At 34.0% G+C, this 27,462-nt stretch overlaps 1 protein-coding gene across 5 annotated transcripts in view; it reads left to right on the forward strand.

Annotated features, from left to right (window-relative positions):
- The first annotated feature begins 952 nt into the window (after positions 1-952).
- LOC111054127 (tigger transposable element-derived protein 4) overlaps positions 953-27,462 on the forward strand; it is a 44,731-nt gene continuing 18,221 nt past the window's right edge. The window contains exons 1-3 of one of the 5 annotated variants that reach the window (XM_039436114.1): positions 953-1,092; positions 14,020-14,200; positions 16,321-18,522. In XM_039436114.1, the coding sequence (XP_039292048.1) occupies positions 16,507-18,006 (1,500 nt within the window). In that variant the 5' untranslated portion in view covers positions 953-1,092; positions 14,020-14,200; positions 16,321-16,506 and the 3' untranslated portion in view covers positions 18,007-18,522. Of the gene's footprint in view, positions 1,261-6,235; positions 6,257-6,301; positions 6,611-11,808; positions 11,903-14,019; positions 14,201-16,320; positions 18,523-27,462 lie in introns of those variants that run through there. The other 4 variants (XM_039436115.1, XM_039436117.1, XM_039436116.1 and 1 more) reach the window with 4 other exon arrangements.

Genomic DNA, 27,462 nt, shown 5'->3' on the forward strand with positions numbered 1-27,462 from the left:
CTGTAGGTTTTACAGGTCTCATAAATGTTATAAATAGAGGGAGAGTCTTCTCACTCTATAATTTATTGTTTTGTTTTTTTTTTGTTGATGATGCCCAAATAAGTTTTTCGCTTGTGCGTAGGTAATACTTTTTTGTTGAGGGTGACGCCCACATGAGCTCTAGGCTTGTGCGTGGGTAATGGAGTGGATTATAATGAGAGATGAATGGACCTACAGTTTTAGGTGTGTTTCGATCCACCGGAAAGCGATTCTACTATAAATCTATATTGGAGGAGTCTGTATCTATATTTTATAAATATTCTATATTCAGGAAGCTATATTCAAAGGAGTTGGCTGAGCGGTCACCCTCTTCCAACGGGAGTACCAGGCGCATGATTCTCAACTAGGTATCATAATATAACCACAACTTCTCAAAAAATGCCAAGTGAAAATGGATTGTGTTACATTCCCTCAAAGTTTCTATCGTTGCAGAAGTGAAGATTTTACACTCAACATCAAAACTGCTGCAACAGTCGTCAGGAGATGAATAAGTTACTGGACTGTAGTGAAATTGTACCTCATGTTGAAGTGAATTTACTGCTATTTAGGCTCATAATTGGCACCGATTATTTTATTGGTATTTGAGAAGATAACGGCCAAAAATGAAGCTTTTTCAAGTCGCTCTTTTAAGAGTTGAACACATCAGTACAAGAATACAATATAATTATAAAATGTATGTGGGGCCTTTTGATATGTTTACCCTCCAAGCTTAAACTATTCCAAACTTTGAACTAGGGTTCAAATATTTTCTTCCAATCTTTCAAACATTTATTTTTATTTATATTCTCTTAGCATCCGTTGCCTGGATTATCACCATTATATGAAAATTTTAAATCAGGAATATTGTCATTGTAAGTTAATAGACAAAACGATCTCCTGGAGCGCTGAAGACTTAGCGTACAGCGCATGCGCAGCAGTTGAGCAGTAGCGGTAATGCGTATGCGCAGAAATCAGTGAAAACTGAAACTGAAGTGAAAAAGCCTTTCACCAATAATCACAAACATTTTCAAAAGTGAATACAAAATTTACAACTCATATTATTGAAAACTGCAGGTACATTATTACAACTAACTTATATAGTTTTATAACTACTTAGATTATGTTAACAAACTTAAGTGGAATCGGAAGTACCAAAGCAACCTAATATACCTGTTTGAAGTGAGGTTATGTCGTATTGCTGATGTTTTGACAGTGCAGTACTGTTCATTTATTACTAATCAGGTTTGTCAAGTAATTATTAATATTTTAATGTACTTTTTGGAAAAATAATCAATGTATATATTGGATTATTACAAGATATAATCACTGGAATAATATTTATTGTCTATGATTATTGAGAACTTATAAAAAAGCACTACCGTATAAGCTTTAGTCAATTAGGTACGGTAGTTATTGTAAAAAAGTAATACTTTTGGCTGATTTATGCTGGCAGACTTTGGTAGATTTATGCTGAACTATTGCCTTTTGCTTTGAAAATTGAATAACGCTATGCAACTAGCACTTGGCGGGAGGCTTAATTGAGAGGGCCGTTTCGCGGTCTAAGGACGAAACTCTGCAACAACTGACGATCTGGCTGCACCGATTACAGAACGTTTTTTGGGGATGAGAAGCTATTCAGCTCTGTAAAAACCACTTCCTACTGCTTGTCTGTGTCTCATGATATTTTGTTGGAGGTTGAGAAAATGCCCCTCTTATTTAAGCAGAATTGGCCCGCTGAATATTTTTGTACGTTCACAGGATGCATGACCTCTCATAGAGAACAATATCGGGGCACCGAGCTTCGCTCGTTATTTTTATTTATTGATAAACAGAACACAATTCTCTAAAATAATCGTGTTTATATTTCACAGCTGGCTATACCTCATCTTATGAATTTCGGGGATGCGATATTTTGATTTTTCACATAGGTACTCACTTTTCTACTATCCACAGCTGTTTCAGCCAAGGATGAATTATCCTTTTAATGTCGTTCAGCGATTTTCCCAAGGATGAGACCTAGTGCAATCGAATCTTTATAAGCTATCATAAACCTACTATGTTCCAAATTTCGTGAAAATCGTTAGAGCCGTTTTCGTGATCTGTTAAACATAAATAACCAGATATAAAAATAACATCTTATGAATTTCGGGGATGCGATATTTTGATTTTTCACATAGGTACTCACTTTTCTACTATCCACAGCTGTTTCAGCCAAGGATGAATTATCCTTTTAATGTCGTTCAGCGAGTTTTCCCAAGGATGAGACCTAGTGCAATCGAATCTTTATAAGCTATCATAAACCTACTATGTTCCAATTTCGTGAAAATCGTTGGAGCCGTTTTAGTTATCCGTTAAACATAAATAACCAGATATAAAAATAACATCTTATGAATTTCGGGGATGCGATATTTTGATTTTTCACATAGGTACTCACTTTTCTACTATCCACAGCTGTTTCAGCCAAGGATGAATTATCCTTTTAATGTCGTTCAGCGAATTTTCCCAAGGATGAGACCTAGTGCAATCGAATCTTTATAAGCTATCATAAACCTACTATGTTCCAAATTTCGTGAAAATCGTTGGAGCCGTTTTAGTTATCCGTTAAACATAAATAACCAGATATAAAAATAACCAGATATATAAATACAGAAATTGCTCGCTTAATATAATAGGATTATACGAGCGGAATAGAAGCATCTCATAAGTCCCAATTTACAAAGAAAGGACGTCGGGAAGAGAAGTGGCTTGAGAATTGCACGGACGTGATGACATAATCGTGGGAAGGGTATGGATGAGACAAAAGTCTACGCCGTCTGCTCAAAGTCCGTTCTGTGTGAATCGGACCTAAGAAAACATTCTGAAGACAAGACAAATGTCTACCAAGTATAAGATTTGTATGAAAAATTATACTTTCCCCTTTAGAATAGAGATACTAAGTGCCAAGCCACACGGCTCGTTTTATCAAGCGTTTCAAGACGAGTCGGTAGGGCAGGAAGCTCTCCTATTAGCTGATTATCAGCTAATTCTCGAACGCCAACCCAATCAGCCAATCGTAGAGCTTCCTCCCTACCGACTCGAGAACGCTTGAAAAAACGCCCTTTTTCCACACGCCTACTCCGCTCGTATAGTTTGAGCCTATGGGAGTGCATTATATGTGCACCTGTGTTGACACAATTATAAACATGCAAGTGGTTCAATATGTCAGACACATTATTGAGAGAAGCCTGTATTCTGCACTCCCATGAAAAATATAAACATTCCTGCATATTATCATATGTGTTAATGTGTAGCTTGTCCTTATAGGGTTAGCGTAACTTAACGTTAGCGTTAGCATAACTTGGGTAAGTTTGTAAATCATGCCTTCATCTGTTCCACGTTTAAGCTGAATGATTCTATTATTTGAAACAAAATCTAAATTTGTCATTAAAATTGGGAAAATGGATATCACCTAATCAATCAATAAAAAAATCACAGCTTCGAAAACTTATGTGCCATAAGCTTGAATTTTTCTTTCAAAAGCAAGTATATTCCAGTCTCTCAATGTTATATTCCTAATCATAATATAATAAATTTACGTTTGTTATGTGTACATCTGTTACTAATAATTACTGTTTTTAATAAGCTAAAATTTGTATTGAATGAAAAATATTGCAAATAGAACATCCAGAAATGTAGCCTACACTATATCCAATAATTCTAATAAAAGGCTTGGTTTCAAAATAGAAGCAGATACATCATAGTAATACTAGTGGCATTTTCAGAAAACAACTCTATTGAATTTTATCGAAGTTATTGGTTATTTTTCTGATAAATTCTGAATTATGACCCCCAAAACATTAACTTGTGACTTGTATATCTGTTTTTTTTTCAAATAGTCCTTTTTTCAATTGTTAGTTTTTTGTTTTTTTAATATCTTGTAGGCTTCTAAGGTTTAAGAGTTCTTCAAGAACTCCTCTATTACAGCTGTTTTTTTATTTTCAAATAGTCCTTTTTTAATTGTTAGTTTTTTTCTTTAATATCTTGTAGGCTTCTAAGGTTTAAGAGTTCTTCAAGAACTCCTCTATTACATTCCGAACCTACTACTTAGTTGAATTATAGAGGCATCAATGAGACCTATAGTGAGGTCCACGTTATAATGACAGTATTTGATCAACTTTAGTTTTGCTATCCTTGTCTATCATTCGACAAAGCCGGTGGTACTATCCTTTTCTAGGCCCACAACGATGCCAATTATGTTTTTGACAGTGTAGAAATATAATTAATTAATGCAGAGAATTGGCATCGCTATTCTTCTATCTTTATCTACTGCCATTATAACGTGGACCACACTATAGGGTCCCTGAATTGTCATCAATAAGTTAACAGGAAAGTAGGGGGAAACTCACCCCTATATATAACGTCATAATCCTTGTAGTGTATTTAGGCCACATGCCCTCCTCCACAAAAAATTAGATATTTTTGGTGACTGATAGGGATTGTGATGATACAGAGTTCCAGAGAAATTGGTGGTGGACTGGGGTGGTCACAGCTTGAAATATTTCAAATACATGGGAATTCGTCAACAGATGCTTCTGTTGCTATCTATATAAATAAAAATCGAGCCTCAAATTTTGACATTCAATAACTTTTTCATGTGTGCATCGAATTAGATGTTTTTTTTTTTTTAGTTGTGTTCGTTATGTTCTCGACCAGGTTTATGGCCTAACAAATCTATAGACTTCAGGACTCTTTCCTACGGTCCTTTAAAGTTAACATGTAATCCTTATGGGAGAAGATTTGAGAGCTGGCCACACACAGAAATAAAAATCAGCTGTTATAATCATTGCGTCATCCAACAGCCGTCGATATATCTGTTTTTTTTCTTTCTACTGATTCACAGAATTTCAATTCTTAATAATGCCGCGGTACGAACGACGTCCAAACTTGGGTCGTAGAACTCGAAATGCTGTAAATTTAGAATATGCACGGGAAAATCAGCAGCAAGGAGATAATATACCATTCAATTCGCAGCAAGCTGCATTCAACTATAACTAAGAACTGATGTACAACTAACTAAGCACATAATACGAAGTCCATATTGAGATATAAATGTAAATACTGATTGTTGGATAATTTTTATAAAAATATAGTGAATCAGATTGAGCTAAGGCTAAGCACACCTGAGGAGGCGCGTCATGGTGATACAAAGTGTTGATCTTATGGAGATTGCCTTATCACACCGTTCCACGCCATGCCCGATTCAGTGTGTGTGTGAGTTCTTCCATTCAAACCAATAAGCAAGAAGCACCGGGATGCAAAATGCCGCATCGCGCCTCCTCAGGTGTGCATCCAGATAAAGTTTGTCATGAGATGCATTAACTATTTGGCGGTACGAAGCTCGCAGGGCCAGCTAGCTAAAGATAAAATGACTACCAAGTATCACATTTTTGTAAAAAATTGTACATCCTCCTTCAGAATATTATGTTACACATCTCTATCATTAATGATATCAGTCAAAAGATATTTAGAGAACCATAAATCACATCAAAATCCGTATTTGTTCATGAAAATATTAGTTAAATATTTTTTAGCTTACTACTGTATTTGCATAATGCATAAAGATGAATCAAACGTGATTTTCTTTGAAAACGTTATTCACTAACATGATTTTTAGCAGCTTCAATTTAAATTGAAATGATTTAGAAATAGAAATAGATTGCACACAAATTTTGTGGGAGATCATCATTTTGAACAATAAGCTTAATATTCTTTTAGTCGAGTCTTGAAATTTGAAGTCTTTAAATTACCCTGAAGTATTTGGTTGAAAAGTTTGCTCGGGTGGGAATCTCAAAGCCAGACACTCAGTGACAACCATTTTTCCGTTCGCATGTCTCTGCAGTTTTACTCTTTATCAGTGAATCCTATCACACTCGCAAGCATTACACTGTGACCCGCATTCCAAATGTCACTAGTATGAAAATAAATCTCCAACATGCCAATATACTGTGGAAACATGCGATTGAAGGCATTATTGATTAGCCCAAGTTTGTTGTAATAACCCCGCCTTCCAGTTTCTACCTGTCACGAAACTATCTTTCGAAGCCCTCCCTTTCCCCTCGCAACCCTTGTCACCCCCTCCCTTAAAACAGCAGCGTGCACCCTCTGGAGGTGTACACAAACTTTCCACTGTCTAGTCGATATAACCTCCATCCTAAGTCAGCCGCTCCTCAACTTACCGCATTTTTACTCTGATCAATTTGTAAGAAATTTCAAATCAAACGTATTCTTGTTTTTGTATTCGAATTTAGTCTTTGAAACTACTATCCAAATCGTTTTTGTACTTCTGTCTTCATGTGTTCAGCTGCGTTAGGTTTAAACTTGAAAATTCAGGAAAACTAATTTTACATATTTCTAGAGTGAATTGGATAATCCTATTGAAGACTTCAAAAATAACACTGTGTTTGTTTTAGACTAGAGTAATAGAACTCAATTCATGTGACGTTTAAGTTGATGTGTGTGAGTGAGTGTATTAAAATTAGCAATTCATACTCTGCTCATTAGTTTCAAGATTCATTAGTTTCATACTCTGCTCAATCTTCACCATTTATCCCAGGTGAGATTTGAAGCTTAAACTCCTTTTATATTTTCATTTAAACACTTTTTGGAAATGTTTTGTAATTTTTGTTCACGCACACTCAGTTTCAAGAACTCCTCAGTCTATTAGTTTGTGTCAACTCTAATTTGTTTAATGAATATATTTATCGTAATTAATTACACTGATGGTGTAATGATTTTAAGTATCTTATAAAAATGGTAGATAATCAAGTATTTTAAGGCCCATAGTGGGATGAGATGGAACGATTTATTCTTTAGTTCTAGATGATAATAACACTATGTGCTGAGGCTAAATTTTAATCCTGATTAATTTTACGAGAACCAGTCAGAGAAGCATTCTTTTCGAAAAATCCTTTGAAAAAAGCTTTTGTGCAACCGGTTTTGTATAATATAAAGCAATAACTGCCTAATTGTTTTATCATGATCCTCCATAATAATTATGTTATTTAAATTTGAGAGGAGTAGATAATAATAATGCCCTCTATTCTAGATTTATAATAATGTACTAAAATATGTACACGAATGAACTTTAAATGTAGGCTATATTTTACAAAAAATGCACAAAGAGCATAATGTACAATAATTGTAAAAAATGATAAAATCTTGAAAACACTGTAGCCTCAAATATTCTAAAATTTTAATACAAACTTTTCTCAACACTGTATCATTATTCGACATATCGCATAATTATATAATCGCGATTAGATTATAATAACTATTACAAACTATACTACTACTACTACTCAGATCTAATAACTCTTCAATAAAAGAGTAATTTGACGAATCCTGCTACATGACTGCTGATTTAAAGTATCACCAGCCGCTAGATTTTCTGGAGCAGTTTCTATTACCAAACAGTGAAAGCAATCTTCTATTATTCGTACCTGAACGAATCCTTGCCTCATTGTGATGTCAATTGTCTGCTCTATTTTGGCTGATACCGCTCAGCTACTCCGATGTTGTCGTTTAGGTTGCAGCTCTTGGCGGGAGTAAAATATGAGGAAGTCATTGCGCTAGGAATTTCTGTTTAATTTCACAGTATACATTTAGTCGTTTTGGAAATATGTTCGATATTTTCTTATGTGTATAAATATTAATCAGTTTGAAAAGTTTTTTTAATTCGTGCTTTTTCAATTGATTGTTGTGATATTTGTGTGATTGGTCGTAATATTTTCAAATCTACCTCGTGTCTTGTGATCAGTTAGTTGTGATCAACTATAGAATAGATCTTATTCTATTATTTCATTTGAATACCTCTATTGTCCCCGTGAGTTCTCGTAAATGGTTTTTGGCCTTTGTCGAGTTTACAATAAACTTGTTTGCAGGTAAGCCTTTAATATTAATAATCTTCTGATTTTTTTCAAAATTTGTTCATTTGTAAGAAATTTATTTCTTAATCAATCGATCAAGCATTGAATTCCTTGGGATCGTTCGGTTTCAAATTCTATTCTGAACCAATTAAATTATAAACGCTGATTTATTTACCAAATACCAAATCATAGCTTGTTCTTTTATCCTGAATATGATTGCGTCTGCATTTCAATTAAGGTTTTTTATAAATTGCAATGAAAATTACTGTATATTATTGTTTCTTGAGTAAAGTAAATTTCAATAGTAAAGATGTGAAGAGTACTACTTCTTGTGTGAATTATTCTACTATGTGAATTATTACTTCTTGGGCCTGTTTCATAAAAATTTAGAAGTCCTGTAATACAGGAACAGCTGATTTTATCGGCTATATTGAGCATTTAATTGGAATGGTGATTCTCCTGTATTACAGGACTTGTAACTTTTATGAAACAGGCCCCTTGTTTGAAATTGAAGTTGCCATTTATGACTTTGAGTATATCTGGAGAAAGAATACTCATAGAAATGAAAGGAATATCCCGAAGGGCATGCTCATATCGAGCTTTGTCTCCTTCAGAACATGTCAGGAACACATGTCAGGATAAGAATGTAAAGAAAATGCTTGGTTTATTCTTCTTTCCATCATACTCAACTCTTCTTTTTATAATTGAACAATTTTTTACTAAATCGAAATATTCTATCGATAAGAATTCAAACCTTGATAGGAGTCAAACTCGAAACCTTCATGGTCAGTTAAGGACTCATGAAAATGAATAAATAAATTCATGAGTGGGGCAAGGCTCAATAATATTTTTTCTGCGTCATTCGGTAGAACTGAGCGTTGCGTTGATCTTGACATTAATAATAAAAATTATTCAAAATGGTTCATTTATTCAAATCACATTCATGTGCTTGTAAGAGTAGCCTATACTATAAGAAGGCTTTTCGTTCGATCAATGAAACTTTATTGGTTGTTTCATTCAAAGTGCTCAGCCTACAAGGTAAATTCATTCATGAGTCTGAAAATGCATCTTTCCCATTTTATGAATAGTTTCGGTCTCTATGTTAATTTCTCTAAGTTTTCCAAATTATTTTAGTCATATAAGGTCATGATTGATGGTGTATCATTATTTAATGCTACTAATATCAGTTTAAGTAATAAAATGGGAAATTTTCATACCATTGTAAAGTGTGTAAATAATGTCAATGTATCTATCTTGATGAGAAAAAGGTCTTCAAATTAATATATTTCACGATTTAAGGATTTGACGATAATATATTGACATTTTTTCTCAAAATAATTAGTCACTTGCTACATGACGAAACAAGTTCTTGTAAATGTAGTTTTCTATTGTAGATAATGTAGGGTTGATTAGTGTAATACTACTTGATCTGTACGTATAGACTTCTGAATACTTGCTCGCCAGACATTTCAGGTTGGCTTTTAATGAAATTAAAATCAGATCGAGCAAGCTCTCTCGTGACTGTTCACTCCTCTAGCGAGACTCACTTCAATCTGTCAGGATTAGGTGGATAGGATAAATATCAACTAAAAACGTTTCTTGATAAATACGATTTAAAAATTTGCATTACTTTAACTCTATTATTAAAAAATGTTCAGAAACTTTCAAAATGGATAATCACAAGACAATTCTAATCTCCTCAAAAAATAAACTAACGTCAATTGGATATGTTTCTTCCCTTGAAAATATTTTTTTTAATCTTCAATCACCTAATTTTGATGTTCTACATGTTTTCAACTTGTAGCAACATTTCGCAACCCTTATAAAAACAACGACCTTCATTTCCGGATACTATTCCCCCACCAACAGTAAACGTTTCGGTTGAATAACCACTCCACCAATATCCCCTCAATCAAATTCCATTCGGCTATTAATACCCGAATCACATTCCCTGATTGCTTTGCCTATTCCCTCCTTCCCTCCTATTCCTCATCCTCTCCATTCCTATTCGTAGGTCAACAATGAACTCCCCCATCCCTCATCGTCCTCCAAACCTCAAACGCTTTACTGCATCTAATTTATTCAGCAGCTCTCTATCAAGTCAGCGCATATACATACAGACTGGCCTTCGGCATAATATTTGGCCTATCAGACGTTTATCGGCTATACCTACCCCTTTTCACCACCTCCTCTTTTTCCTCAATTTAATTCGTCGTCCTTATTCTGTTGCCCCCTCTAGGTAAGCATGTTTGTGAAACTATCAATGCCCGCACCCTTGTTTATATTTTAGCCCTGGCTACCAACGAGGGGTTGATCAGTTAGTGCTTGTCCGCCGGGTGTGAAGTCGGTCCTTGTTGTGTTATTTAACCCCAAGAAAGTGTTTTTATTTTCAATTATCAACTTTTAAATTAATTACTTCTGTACTTATTCTTGGTGTGAACCGGGTCTAAAGTGTATTTGTATTTTTCAAACAATACATATCTGTATATGATTCAGATACTCCAAGTTTGGATTAAAGAGACAGTGTTGAATTATATTAGATTCAGTCATTTATTTATACATTGATACATAGAATACATTCTCAATTAAGAATGATTGGGAAAGGAACATCAGGCTTAAAGCCCAAAACTGTTCCTTTCCCAAATTTAGATAGAAATTGTCCAAAAATAGGTTATGTTTACACGTCATGATCTTATCCCCTTAAATATTGTTTTTCAAGCAGCCCACTCTTAAGTTTTTTATATAAACTGTACTCCGCATTTGAAATTGATCAGTGAAGAAGTGCTAATAATTTTTTTTGCTAATAACTAGTTTTGGACTTTTCTATGTATCATAGTATTGTATTATATTTATGGAGTGCATTGTATTAATTTTCTTAGTGGTCCATTCTCTACAATTCTAGTGGGGATTTGATTGGATTAATCATAATTCAATGATAATCTCAGTCCATTTGTACCAAATTTAGATTGCAAAAGTATAATTGTATAAAATCTATAAATAACCAGTAATAATTCTTTAACAATTAAACTAATTACATAATAAAATCACATCAAAATACAAAAATTTAATTGTTTAACCTTAATCAAAGTTTAGAAATTGGCACATCTATTTAAAAATGAAAATAATAATTGAAATAATAATAAAATAAACAATAATATAATTGAATTGAAATAATTTTCAATCAATTAAATGACAGAATTAGAGCGAAATTCCAAAATAAATTGAATGATTTGCATTTTATTAGTGTTGATGTCATTCACAAGAGCTCTTATTTCTGGTCCAATTCCATACAAAGTCTCAATTGAACTTTCTTATCATTGTAAGGGTACATTAAAACTCTAGAGTTTTTCTAATGGAATGGGGATTTGTAGCCTATATTCTGCAGCGTGAACAAGAGGTCAATTGTAACTGGAGTTTGTTTTACCTTTTACTCATAGGAGAAGTGTCGGTTTGCACAAATTGCGATAGTCGCATGAATAATTTAGTTTTCGATCAATCTATCGATTTAAAACTTAATTTCTTCCCTTCTCACAGTTAATTAGCTATCATTCCCAGTCACCAACATGCAAAAATAGTCTTCAAAATGAACAAAGCATTTTAGTATATTAGGAATTCTGTTGAAGTTGTCTAGAATATATTTGAACATCCTCTTTCAACCGTTTTAGGCCTTTGCATTTTAATATTTAGATTTTCATTTAGTAATTATTACCTATGAAACCATTAAACCCATTGAATCAGTTTTTGTCGAATTTTCAATTTTTATCATTATTTAAAAGAACTCAGTGTCAAACATCGTACTCTACAAGTTGTGAATGATAGAACTATATAACTCTACAATGTTGTTGTTTAAGCAGTGATAGGAACTGGAATCTCGTGCTGTGTTCAAGTGTTTCATCAAGTGACTTTTATCAGGATATTTTCGCCTATCAAATTTAACAAATGACGAGACCCCTGTAAACCTTTCTGAAGATGATAACTAGGTAAAAATACAACATCGTGGGCTTGTATTTATTTAGAGCATTAATTTGTAACAATAATTTAATAATTTCATGAAATTCAGAGTTGTAGATTTTATGAAGTACCGATTCTGTATTTTTTGTAAAAAGGCTCTCAAACTGCCAACTATGGTTATCACAGTGCTAGAATGGGTGTTAGGATAAAGGACGTAAAAAAGAAAAAAGTTTGTCCAATATCTATGGACAAATAAATATGGTACTGATAGAGGTACTAATTGATAAGCCATAAGAAAATTTTATTTTATCCTTACTAACGCTATTTTCATTTACTTCTGATTTTCTCCACTTCACACTTTTGAATAAATCTTGAACTTGTGTAATAGTCTTCTAATCATTTATTTTTAAATCACTTTTAAAGTATAAAAAGCACTTACTTTTATAAGTATATTTTAGAAGTAAGTACTTTTTCTACTTGAAAAGTGTTTTTTTCAAATCAAAATTAAATTAATATTAGGAAGGAATTAATACACAACAGAGTCTTTTAAAGCTAGGCATACAATATATAAATAAGTCGACTTTGGTATACTGACTAGCACATTTTTACTTTCCTTGCCCTATTACTTTAGGTAGGGAAAGTATTGCTTTCCAAAAAAAATTAAGGTACCCTAATTTCATGTTTTCTATAAGTTTCAAGGTCCCTGAATCCAAAAACATGATTTTTGGGTGTTTTGTGTGTGTGTGTGTGTGTGTGTGTGTGTGTGTGTGTGTGTGTGTGTGTGTGTGTGTGTGTGTGAACACGATAACTCCATTCCTAATTAACCAATCAACTTGAAATTTTAAACTTAAGGTCCTTATACTATGAGGATTCGACAATAAGAAATTCAATAAAATTCAATTCAAAATGGCAAAAAAATGGCGGATAAACCATGTTTTTCACGGTTTTCTCAAAAACGGCTCTAACGATTTCCTTTAAATTCATACACTAGGTAGCTATTTATAAGCCCTATCAACTGACATAGGTTTCATTGCTGGGAAAACTGCTGGAGCTCCGTAATATTCTTGAAAAGAATGAATTTTGTTAGATTTCTATCACAATTTTCTCAAAAATGACTGACCGATTTTTCTCAAATTCATACCCTGTATAGTTATTTATCAGCTCTATTAACTGGCATGAGTCTCTTCCCTGGGAAACTAACAGGGGGTCCACCCCATCCTTGAAAAAATTGACCTTGTAACCTCCTTCTTGGGCGTGAGGTAGGTAGGTAGGTAGGTAGAGCAGTTTATTCAAAAGAACACAAATAGTAGTCGATATTTTATTTGTAGAACAGCTGTTTTTACAACTTTCAAAAAATCATCAAATTCCACAATAATAATTGTGTTCATTTTCAAACAAAGGAAAATGTACTCTGAAAACAATAATAGTATAATCGTAGTTTTAAATATTCATCCGCCAATCGACATTATGTTATTCCCCTAAATTATTCTCGTTTAAGAATGAGGCTTATAGATCAATGAGCAAGGAAAGTTGTGTGAGTGTACCACACCAGATTTTTTTATTGATTATGGTCGTTTTTCCATAAAGGACTGCAGAATGCATATTAACACACCGATAGAAGATTATATAAGCTTAGTAAGCCAAGTCATCCTTGTTTGGAACAGTCCATCCTTGAGTTCAGAGCCTACCCTTTGTCATTATCATTATGACATTGACTTTGATTACCCTATGATCTATAGTGAATTTTCGGACGTAATTTTGTATGCATTGTAAATCGTAACAAATAATTCATTGCTTCTGAAGATGTCAGATGCTCTTGCAATAAAATATCCATCTATCAACCTTTCTATCTATCCATCTTGTAGGTCAAATGGAAGAGGGGCTCTTATTGTCTCAACTTCGCCCACATCACTTTTTGTAAAGTTGTAAACTGAGAATAAAAGAATGAAAATGTATCTATCTATTATCTTTCTATCTATGTATTGACCAGCTATAAAACACTCAGATCAAATGTGTAATAATAATTCTCCTCAGAAGAGTAGAAAATCTATCTTCATCAAACTATTGATGTCATGTTACATGTTCCCTCTCTTCCACTCTAATTTTAGTGCTGATGTATGTTATTTCTATTGAATTTCTTTTGCAGACGTTGGCAAGATGTGGATGGCGGAGACGATCTGCTGAGGGTGGTTGCTAAGCCTGTGCTGCCGCCCCTGATCTGTGCCGCCTCTGCCGCCCCCAACACCCACCTCCGGTCCAGTCCGAGGCTCACCAATGTCCGCAACAAGTGCCTCAACACCAATGTCACCGCACTGCCCCCTAGCAAGGTAACTGTAATCAATATAAATTTGGGAGACGAATATTAAAGGGTTCGTCTATTTCTTCTCTTCCAATATCATTTTTATGATAAGTGATTTTGTACAAATGTATAAATAAATGAACTCTCATTCTATATCTTAGAATTCTATTTCAATCTAATAATAGAGAATTAAAAATAAATCCAATAAATTAATGAAAACGTTGAACGATAACAGGAAATAAGGATAGTGTAAGAAAGTAAATTTATTACAAGAAAAATGCAACGTAAACAATTGTATTTTTCATTTTACATATCCTATTACAAGCTCTCCCTAGCAAGGTAAGGTATCCTCATTCATCTTAAATGCATTCAAATGATCTCAATCTCAATATTACATGGTAATACTCTATTCCAATTATAATGTGTTAGAAATAAATATTAGTTTACAGTATTACAGGGAAAACTTCAAAGCAATTGAAATTAATTTTTATTTTTCAATTTTCTTTACTTTCACTTCTCCTCAAGCTAACATCTTTCAAGTAATAAATTGTTAACTGAGTTACGTCACCATAAAACAAGGAACAGTTCAAATCGATATTATTTATTAATATTGTCAGTTCAAATCTTGATAGAAAATTCAAGTGAATCAATAGCAATGCTCTACATAACAAGGTAACTCTTATACAATTTTTCAAAGTATTTCCATGAAAATTCTTTATTTCAATCATAATGTGTAGGCCTACATCATTCGTATTTTCCATTTCTGGTATTTCATTTTGCATTAACATATATTTTCAAGGCCCTTTCCTAACAAGGTAACTAGTATTCAATCTTACAGTGTAGGAGATAGATAATTAATTTACAGTTGTGTTGTGAGTGATGTTGTGGTACTTTTCCATACTGAAAACACAAATTGAAATTGTCAATCACTTTTATTATAATATACAAAGAACGTGGTTTCGTGACTTTACCAGCCACATCTTCAAGTTGTAAACAAACAGCTGAAGATGTGGCTGGTAAAGCCACGAAACAAGGTTCTGTGTATATAATAATATTTTATTATAATAAAAGTGGTTGACAATTTCAATTTGTGTTTTCATAATTAATTTAGTTTGATTATTTGAAAAAATACAATTAAAAATAGGCACCTGTCATTAATTATTAATAAAAAACAATAATAGCTTTCCAGTATTAAATCTCTAAAGTCTGAATCCACACCAAAATTTCAACTTGAAATGTTCAGTAAAGAAATCAACCTTCGTTTTTGAGATTTTTGAGGAGACTGCTTCTCACTACAGTGACAAAATAAGAAAGACTTTTCAGTTGCATTGTGGTGTGCATAGTCTGCGTTCGCCAGTTTCAACCAAATCTGAATAGGAGGTAGATGAAATAATAAAATTAAGCTATGGTTGCATTTATTATAATGTGAATTCTGAGTTCAAACTACTATCTGTAAGATTCAGTGTGTTCTTACTCTGCTTAAATGTATATATGGCAATATCAAGACTGGATTATCCACTGTGAACACTGTTATACTATATTGGTACCATTATTATTCGTTACATTGTAAAACACGAGGGTATTGCATTGTTGTATTTTGTGATATTATTTTAATAATGTATTATCTGTATCAAATTCAAAGAAATGTATCATGATCGAATATAGATTTTGGTATTAACGATATTCGTTTTAATACTATCGTATTTGTTTATTAGCTCTGTGAAATTCATGATGCAAAAAAAGTTTTTGGAATGTTGAAGATTATTATTCTAATATTGTGTTGATCAGCTTTGTGAAATTTAAGATTTATAAAATTTTGAATATTTTTCCTTTTCAATATGTATTAATTATATTTTTAGTGTATTAATTAGCTCAGTGACATTTATTATCTATGGATAATTTGAATTTCTCACTTTGATTCTACTGTTCTCTGTAAGGATTCTTATGAATATTAAGGAGAGCTCGAATTGAGTAATTGCCTTAATTAAGGGCAGAGTTAAGACTCTAGGTCCTCTTTGCCACACAACCCTTTACATTCCATACAAAAAAGTATATATACAAAATCAAATTTCTCAGATACTTCAGATTCAGAAACTTCTTAGATTGTTGATATGATGTCGAAGTCATCGTAGACTGTTTTGTTTCCAGTTGATGAGCCATATTGACGGTCTTTCCATACTGACGCCTGGCTTTGAGCAAATTCACTCGTGATATCGCCACAGATCTGGGAAGGAAAATAGAGGAGGATATCCTAGCGTGGTTGAACGATTTAGATGAGAGGTGTTTCTCCTTAGCTGGAAGTTTTTAGTGAGTTCAACACGTTTTTCAATCATCATGCTTCCCAACAAAAAGCGTAGAGCACTCACTGTTGAAGAGAAAATCGGACTAGTGAAAGAAATCGAACAAGGAACAAAACAATGTGTGATTGCTCATCGTTTGGGACTGTCTCAGTCAACTGTGAACTGCATTTGGAAGCAGAAGAGGAAGTGGCTTGATACACCACCTCTGAACGGAAACAAGATACGAATGCGTCGACCTCAGTATGAAGATGTGGACCACTCTACTCTTTTATGGTTCCAAGAACAGATGAGTATGCATCACGTGCAACCAACTGGACCTATGATTAGAAAAAGAGCCGAATTGTTTGCAATCCAGTACGGAATCAAGGAGTTTAAGGCATCTAATGGATGGCTGAGCAGGTGGAAGCAACGCCACAACATCTCTCATTCACAAAACAACTCCTCACATGACTATGAATCAGCTGTAGTTGATGAGAAGATCCCAGATGAATTCCTGGAGAAAGTGTGGCCGGTTGTGAAGGCTCGATATGATCCAGAACAAATCTACAGCGCACATGAAACTGGTTTGTTTTACAAGATCTCACCAAACGAAGCCACTAGATTTCAGTCAGAGTTGTGCGTTAATGGGGAGTTATCAGGGGAGAGGGTTACAGTTTTGGTGGCAGCTAACATGACGGGTTCGATGAAAAGAAGACTGATAGTGATTGGAAAGTTTGAGACCCCTGTTTCTTTCAGGAACGTTAAATATGTGCCTGTCGACTACAAATCAAACAAGAATGCTTGGATGACTCCCCAGATTTTCGAGGAAGAAATACGACAGTGGGACTGTGAGTTGGACGGTGAGAAAATCTTACTTCTTGTTGGGAACTGTGCTTCACATCCTCCAATCACCAATCTACAAAACATCGAACTGTGCTACTTACCTGAAAGATCTCAACAGCCAATGGGAAGCGTGATAAAAAGTTTGAAAAGTTTCTACAGACGACGATTTCTAATGGAATATGTTGAGTCAATGGGACATTTCAGGCCCAACCTCTTGAAAGCTACACAAATGATCAGCAGAGCGTGGTTGGAGGTATCCGAGAATACTGTGAGGCAATCCTTCAAGAATGCTGGGCTGGTGGATGACCGTTTGATGGTAGCTCAAGATGAAGATTTCTCGCCTCTGGCGGTGTGGGGTGAACAGTTTGAGCTTCCCTTCATGTACACACCAGACGTGCTGCAGGATTATGAGAACGTTGATGAAGCTGTGGCAACAACAGCACCAGAGAACAGTCCTAAAGCAGTTAACGTGAACGGAAGTGAAGATTTACGAGGAGGAAGTCCTTCACGAGATAAAATCGAGAGTTCAGAAGAGGACACAGAACAACCAGAACCGGTGCCGACTCCTCAGCAGGCTCTGGAGGCAGCTAAAGTGCTTCACAGATTCTTCACACACCATGATGAAGGCCCTATGTCTACGGAGGTCATCTCAGTGTTTGAAAATAAACTGCGATCGCTAGTTTGGAAGACTAAAGACAATGACCAAAACTGATAGACTTGTTTATTGAAATGTTTGTGATTTCTATGGATTGAGGTGTGTTCAGTGTAAAATATATCTCATGATTTATGAATATTTTGTGATAATACTTGCATTATCGTTATAATTGACAATAAGAATATTTTTTTATCAACGGAGACAACAGGTGTTATATTTCACATTTCACATGATATGAATATATTTTTATCACTTCTTGTGTAGTTAAGAAGTTGATATTGTGGTAATTATTCATATTAAATAAAAATTTAGTATTAGTACTTAGTATTTTTATTTAATTTAGTATTTTTATCACTTTGAATAATGTATTTATATATTTAAGTTTTTATTGATTTCAACGAGAAAACATTTTTCATTCATTGGAATTTCTTTTAAACAATTTCAAGAATTATCACTGTAGGTTAATGTTTGAAATTGTATTGATTGATAATATATTTACTATGACTACTGTATAGGTTATGAGAGTATAATTTGAAAACTTGCACAATAAAATGGAATAAATATGTTGTTATATTCTGCAGTAGATATCATTTTATTGAACGTATGTGGTGTGTTAAGTAAAAATAAACTTATTATTATCAAACGAAAATCCAAATTAAATGCTGTAATTCACCCCGAAGACTTCTGCTACTGCAAATATTGACAACAGGGTAAACAGCTAGATGGCAATTCGATGAGCGCAACTATTCAAAAATTATTTGTCAGCCCGGGAAATAATTATTGACAAATAATTTTTGAATAGTAGCGCTCATAAAATTTCCATCTAGCTGTTTACCCTGTTGTCAATATTTGCAGTAGCAGAAGTCTTCGGGGTGAATTACAGCATTTCATTTGGATTTTCGTTTAATAATAATAATTAATTCATTAGAATTTGAATAACTGCAATATCTCAGTTATTTCCATCTGTAGAAAAATATACTACTCTCTATCCTAGGTTCTCTATCCTCTACTATCTAAATTTATCTGTCTCCAGAATGAATGTTAAAAATCTGAATTGGAAAAAAGTTCACAAGAGACCAGAAACGCTATGACTCACTATCTAGAGAAATAGTTATTTTTATTCAGTGTGACATTTTATTTATCTTTGAATGATATCCAAGAGCTTGGAAGGCTGCAATATAGCTACTTTGATTTTATGTTTTTATAGTTTTTTGAATGTCTTTAATTGATGCCATGCAATTTTCTGGAAATCATAAATTGGACTGAAGTTGTGGAGCTTCTGATGTAAATAGTATGGAATTCTATAAATGATCAAATTGTCAATATATCTTCAAATTGATAATTATATTGCTGAACAAGTTCTCAAATAATTAAATCTTCAATTATTCACATCTAAGTTGGAAAATAAAAAAGTAATTTTCCACAAATATTTCAAAAATTTACATAGGCAACAGAAAGAAATAAAAATATATATCTTTCTATTTAAGAGTAGACGTAACGAAAAAAGGAAATTACATAAATAACATATTTCACATAATTATTACATATCAATTCAGTGTTTTGAGTGATTAAATGCCTTATTTGAAGTAGAAATATCTCCAAAATATTCAAAGAAAAATTGATGTAGGCCTATCTCGAAAACGTAGGTCGATAATGATTTACTGAACAATTCTTATAAAGATGAAAAATATCTGTAACGTATGATTATCTACTGAGACAATCCTCAGACTTCTCCAAAATGAATAAATACATTAAAACTTTTGATAAAATGAATAATATAAATTCAAGACACATGATTCATTGATAATTCTTGAAGTCACATTACAGTATTATATTTTAAAGAAGCAATACAATGCTTCTAACATTCGCAGACCATAAATCACTTTTAAATGAATTTGGCTGATTTTAACTCAGTTTGCATCTTGTCAATCACATCTATAGTTTATCTATATCAATAATAGTTACATTCATAATTTACATTATAGATTGTTGAAGTTTTCTAGACCATTAAACTAGTCTCATCACAACTGTATTATATGGATCACATATATTATTATACAGACCCATTTTTCAAATTTCAAATTAGCCTATTTTCATCCATCTTCGGTTACTAATTGACATGAGAGATGAAAGCTACCGGACAATTTGTGATAAGTTATTGTTTTCCTGTTAAAATGATGTCAGACTAGGCATCAACTAAGTCTTACATTTCAGTCTGTCAAGTTTGTCCCCGTTGGGCCATTTATAAATGAGGTAAATTACATGGAGATGATACACGACATTGTCAGTCAATTAGGGTGATTGAAGTGGATTACAATACTGGTTAGTGGATTTCTAGTCCCCATTATAGTTATGAATTTTCATATTAGACAGATAAAGTATAATGATGGATAACATTGCCACAAATTGGAGGCAGATGAAAGATGCGGCTTCCATGTCGTGAGCTTATTTTGTGAGTTTGTATGTATTATTTCAAGAGATTATCAATGTTTTTTTTTGAGAAGTAGGTCATTATTGAGGCTCTCTTTCCCTTATTGAACAGTATATCAACTTCAACATTGAATTATAAAATAAATAATTATTAAATTTTCCAAGTTCAGTTGAGCGATTGCTACTGGTCCATAACTTGGTCAAGAAGAAATAATAAACGAGATGTATATTCCAATAAAAAGTTAAAGTCCATTAAACGTGTCGAAAAATATTGCTTAATATTACTGTAAATATTAATAAATACTGTTATTTAAATATATTAAATATAAATAATACTGTAATAGTCTTGAAAGAATACAGTACCCTCTTGATTTAATTTCAGGTAGTAAGGGGTAGACGAAAGCTCTCATTTATTCATTTAGGCTGTGCAAAGGCTAAAAATAAACTTTCTATTGGTGATATTTTTCAAAGTTTTTCGAATTGTATATCATCAAGCTATCAAAATGAAAAAGGTTTCTCAGGAAAAAATATTTTTTCCGATCATTACTTTTTGAGATATGAGCGCCTAAAGTTTAAATTTTTGGGACAGAATATTTCAAATTCGGTAAAAGATAAATTCATGAGCTTTGGAGTATAGATTCTTTATGGTAATGTTGATCTAGTAAAACAAAAATTCTCTGAATATATCAATTTTTGAGAAAGTTATTCAATTTACAAAAAATAACCAAAAACAACTTTTAGTTGAGTTACTTATGGTCTTTTTTGGTAAATTGAATAACATTTTCAAAAATCATATTTTTAGAAAGTTCTTGTTTTACTGGATCAACAATTTACCATAAAGAATCTATACTCCAAATCTCATGAATTTATCTCTTACCGAATATGAAAATTTCATATATTAATAACATTTAATGTTCTGTCCCAAAAATTTAAACTTTAGGCGCTCATATCTCAAAAAGTAATGATCGGAAAAAATATTTTTTCCTGAGAAACCTTTTTCATTTTATAGCTTGATGATATACAAATCGAAAAACTTTGAAAAATATCACCAGTACAATGTTTATTTTTGCCTTTGCACAGCCTTAAATTGTGAGTTAATCATCGTCATTGAACAAGATTAGCTGTACGATTCACATTAAATTGACGTTCTTATTTAAAAGAAATTCATTTCAGATGATTTTCTATCAACTGTTTTAATTTCCTGAGTAAAATCGTTTTACAATAATCAATAATATGATCAATAGCATTTTTTTAGAAGGTTATCTGACAACATTAGAGACATGCCTTCATGTGGGTCGTATATAACATTCTATTGTAGTCCATTAATGAACAATAAGTTGCAAATAGAATGAATAGGTTGAAGGTGTTGTCGTGGGAATAAGCACACGTTTAATTATGTATTAGAGTGAAAGGGGTAGATTTTGTGTCAGTGGGTTTGACGCCACTGAATAATTAACCATCTGTATCAAAGCTCGGGAGGGTAATGAATGAAAACAGGGGATGATAATATTATAAACCATCAGGGGGATGGAGGAAAGCGGATTGGTGTGAGACCGTGGGGGTAGTAGTGAGCATGTTCAGTAGCTAGATCAATAAGGGGGCTGGGAGTAGTGAAAACCCGGGGGGAAAAGGGAAGTTTGCGGGGAAAACCGTGGGAAATTTCGGAGGAAAACCGTGAGAAACGTAGGAGGTAACCGCCCTTCTTAGCGTACAGGAATACGTATAGACGCTACACAAATCAATAATACAAACTCGCCATCTCAAAGAAAGCCCAGTCTAGTCACAGTGTCTCCAGGTTTAATGTTGTGCTTTATTGTTATCTGGTGAACTTGGTCTAGTGCTAGTCGATCCCCGATAAAAGGGGAATACGTTTCATTGTGTTTAATTCGCGTTGTCTGATCCCCTATCCCGTTGTGTGTGTGCTCTTCATTCAGTTGACAACGGTGTTGTAATAAAGTGACCTGAAACGTAAAATGTAACCATTACACGTTCAATATCATCAACAATTTTGTTTTGAATCATAATATTACTCACTATTACGTACACATTGTGCTAGATCTAACAACTATCAATAACATAAAACGTGGCCATTTTTGGAAAACGACTCTGACCTAAGTCAACATCGTGTCAAATTCCCTGCTAATCCCTGTGTGTTTTCGTCAGTGATGGACGGTTTTTGAAAACTATTACCGGTAAAGGGAATATTCGATTTGAACTGACTTCAGCTGAAAGTGATTATTAAAGTTGAGAAATGGCTTCGAAAGTTTTGTTGAAAATGCCGGCTGTGTCCTTCAATGCCCAGGTATGCAATTTATGTGAAAAACATCGGTTATATTTTTGTGTTGAGTAGGTATTGAAGATGGCATTAACCATTCGATCTTTAAATATAAACCTCCGGATCTAGTGAAGCTTCAATTAATTGTTTTATTTGAATATTCAATTCATACTATCCAATAACAAGAATTCTATTTTCAACAATCCTCTGCGCGGGAAAAGAGCCTGCTGTTTCTGTTTCTACTGATAACAGCTCTGAACTTTCAACATCTGTAAACTCCACTGATATAGTCAGCCGAGCTCATAAACAATTATAATCAGTTAGAGTGATAAATAACTACGATTTCATTTCTTCTCAATTCATTCGTCTCCCTATCTTATATCAATTTATTATCTCCACACCCAGTAGGATATACCTTTTAAACCTCTTATCAGGAGCTTCCTTTCACCTCGCCGTGCTCGCTCTCTCGGCGATCTTCGTTTCCCCTCCTCCCCGTTCTCCTCTAATCGCTGCGTCCTCTCCAAAAATATAAAAATCCAATTTTCTTCTATATTTATTGGAGTAAATCTTACTCTTTTGTAAACTTGAATTACAATAATAACTTCTGAACATTCATAATACAAATATTATTCTCATTTGGCGAATTAATTAATAACAAAATCAATGCACTTGTATTTCATCTACAACCGATGTGATTACCAGCCAGAGATTTCTATGAGCAGTGATTGTGGGATAGACTACCAGTTAGACAACTACTTATCTACCTGTTGATTCCATGTGCTACGCTTATCGCTCTAAATACAGACTTGGATTCTTCGCACTTGTTACCTGAATCTGAACTATATTGAACTTTAAACGATTACTTTTAATTGTCTTTCATCTATCCTAAATCTCATAACATCACACATGTTGTTTTTTTTCAGCTTTTATCTTTCTTTTCCGGACAGATCTCTTTCTTTCTTTTGAGCTGTATTTGTGATTCTTAACATTTGTCATATCTTATGTATTACAATGGCGTTCTTTTATTTTGAATAAGATCTTTTGTTTCCATAAACTTAAAATTGTAAATTGGTGAATTCTAGGATGTCCAGCTTGAAAATAACGCAAACCTCTAAGGGTAATCCAAAACTTCTTTACGATGGCTTCTCTTATAGAAAAGGTAGGGAAATGGCCACAGGGCTGCAGGTCTCATGGAGATGTTTGTTCAAAAATTGTAATGCTTCCCTAAAAACTAATGCTAGCATCGATAAAATCACTAGCAAAGTATTAGCAAAACATAATCATCCCTCAGTTACTCATCAGACATCCTTTAATGTGGAGGATGAGAATGATGAGCAAAGCTCTTGTTTAAAAGAAACGATCAATCAATCACCTACGCCATCATTAACAGAAAGCTCAATATATGAGCCTGAAGGAAATAATACAGGGTTTTGTTCCACACCGGTGCAAGTTCTTGAACAGGAGAAATCCAATGTCAACGAGTTGTCTTCTTCACTGGTCGTACATACAGACGATGGTAACCAGGATTGTGAAAACGCCGCTCTTAGAGACGAACTTAAGAAGCTAAGAACAGAATGGGAGGCGGCAGTTAATAGGTCAATCGAGAACGATATTAAGTTATTGAATCTTGCCGATAAATCTACCGCGGAGACTGGCGTCCAGACTGAGACAGAGAGCAGGATTGCTGACACAAATGAACCTGTAAATTGTTTATCAGGAGAGGAGGCTCCATCGGAGGCTGAGCAGCAAATGGAGGCTGTCCCCTATGAAATTATACAGGATTTGAAGGAAACTATTAACAAACTCAAAGAGGATAATAAAACTTTTACAGAAAAAATTCTACTGATGTCTACTTCAATAGAAGCTCTTGAGGCTGACAACTTGTTGCTCAGGAATGAGAAAGTTTTAGAGAGGATAGAGACTGACAAATGGAGAGCTAGGTATGACGAGTTGTACATTAAATCAAGTGATAATCTCATGAATGATTCGTCGAGCATTGGAAACAACAGAGGAGGAGCTACTCCAGCTCCTGGGAGTCTCTCCAGTTCTTTTGCGACTTCTAGGAAGGGATGTGAGGTGTTGACTGAGTGTGAAGAAGCGGACGAGGCGCAGCTCCATATGATTAGTATCTCGCAAAATAGAAGAAGTTTATTCAATGTGTCAAACTCACGTCCGGATCAGGCCAAAGTTCATCGTCTTGTGAAAAACCGGGTTAGAGACTTCAAAAATTCAAGTTTCTTGTCTCACAAAACTACGTCACCCCCAGTAGCAATTAGAAACAGCTCAAGTCAAATAAATTTCGAGAAAATAACAATATTTGCGGACAGTCATGGTAAAAATATAGTGAATCTCACGGCAAAAAGAGTAGACTGTAAGGTGACAGGAATGATAAAACCAGGTGCTAAATTCGAAGATGTTGCTTCAAGCTGTGAGCATGAGAGCAAAAATATGTCAGATCGCGACTTGGTCGTCCTGATGGGAGGAGGAAATGATATGGAAAAATTTGGTGCAAAAAAATTTCTAAGTTCTTTAAAAAAATGTTTATATGACCTGTCGCATGTGAATATCATACTCATGAATGTGCCTCGTAGATATGATCTTCCAATTTCTTCTAACATTCATCATCAAATAGAGAGAACAAACTTAGAGATAGCTAGAATTTGTCGACAATTCAAAAATGTTAGGCTTTTAGATATTAGTAACATAGGTCGGCGTTTCCATACACGACACGGGCTACACCTCAACTCGCTGGGAAAGCGCTACATATCTGATTTTATAAGTGGAGCATCCATGCAGGCAATCAATGAAGTGGAAGATTCAATACCTTTAAACTTGAAATAAACGACAAGGCTTCGCTGAAAGCTGCCTCTTTTAGACAAGCAACTGAAACTGTTCTAAATGATGAGGCCTCACTTGTTATGGATGGCGGCAAGTATCAGTTATCAATAAACGACAATCAATTGAACATAGAGCTTGATTTTGACGATAACACTTCGTTGACAACAGACAAGAATGACTCAGAGTGGATTTTACTGGTTCAGAATAAAGAATTGAGAAACAGCTCTACCATGAATCTTTTTCTTATTAATATCTGTTCAATGCGGAACAAAGTAAACCAGATAGAGCTGATAGCTGAAAGTAGACAAATTGACATCCTCTGCATAAACGAGCATTGGCTACATGAAGATGAAGTATCATTTTATGTGCCCACTGGTTTTACATTGGCCGACTCATATTGTAGGAATACAAAAACGCATGGTGGCTCATCTATTTTGATTAGAGACTCATTGAGATTCAAGAGAATGGACGTATCAGATTTCACATCAGACAGCCTCTTTGAATTGTCTGCCATTAAATTATTGCCAGTGAATTGTATTATCCTATGTCTGTATAGAGCACCAGACTCCAATGTTAAGGATTTCCTTGTCAAGCTGGAGGAGCTACTAATATATATTACTTCTAAACCATATTCGTATGTTGTCTTAGCTGGTGATTTCAACATGAACATTAACATATCTGACTATGAGAAGACAGACGTAAAGCAATTTATAAATGTTCTAAGATCGTTTGATTTGTATAGCATGCACTCTCATCCAACAAGAGGTCATGCTTGTATAGATAATATTTTTTCTAACATTGATACTAATTCATATGATTGTGAAATCTATAAGCAAGACCTTGTATCAGATCATGCCGGAGTTTTGGTTCATATTCGTCAAGATAATTTTCTTCTCAAAGGGCCTAACCGACAGGATGACGAAAACAACTGTTGTTTAATAAGAGTAGTGTCTCCTAGTAGGTTATACAACCTAAGTCAATTCCTTTCAAGTCTGGACTGGTCACAGATATTCTATGTATGGGACGTGAACGAGGTAGTACAAAAATTTATGAATATACTGTCTCAATACCTGACGACGTTTTGCCCTATGAAAACCCACAAAAATAGAGCCAAGGACTCAAACATGCATGTTAATAGTTGGTACACTCCTGAACTCAAGACCATGAAGAACCACCTGTTAGTCTTGTATAAAATTTGGAAGATCCGAGGTGCCAATGAAGACAAAGAGAGATTCAAAGATTTCAAAAAACTTTACACTGAAGCGATTGCTAGGGCAAAGTTGTCACTCAACGACAAGCTGTTGACAGAATCTAACAATAAATGTAAAACAGCATGGAAAATCATCAACAATGAATCTAAACACAAGAATAAGTCATCAACTACAATCAACATTCCTCCTGAGAAACTGAATGATTTTTTTCTTAGTGCAGGAGTTCATGCTCAGGATATGTCTATCTCTACATCAGTTACAATGGAAGATATGCTGGAAAAATGTAATCTCATCAATTTAAAAAATGTGGCTGCACCAAGATTTGCATGGAAAGAGGTTGACATTGAAACGGTGAAGTCCATAGTGGGAAATCTCAGTTCCTCAAGAAGTGAGGATACCTTTGGTCTTTCAAATTATACGGTGAAGAACATTATCGATTCGATTCTCCGTCCACTGACATGTGTAATTAATTTGATTATGATACTTGGAGCTTTTCCTGAATGCTTGAAAATGTCGATAATAAATCCAATCTATAAAAAAGGTGAAAAGGAACTGCCAGAAAGCTACAGACCAATAGCAATAGTCTCGATCGTAGGTAAAATCATTGAGGCATGTCTACTGAAACAGCTGTATGAGTACTTTGTAGAAAATAATTTGCTCAACCCCAATCAATTTGGATTTAGACCAAATCATTCAACAACTATGGCGATTGAAAAGGTTGTCAACTACATTCTTGAGAGCTTTGAAAGCCAATGTATG

Source organism: Nilaparvata lugens, chromosome 10, assembly GCF_014356525.2.
Source record: "Nilaparvata lugens isolate BPH chromosome 10, ASM1435652v1, whole genome shotgun sequence".
Lineage (NCBI taxonomy): Eukaryota > Metazoa > Arthropoda > Insecta > Hemiptera > Delphacidae > Nilaparvata > Nilaparvata lugens.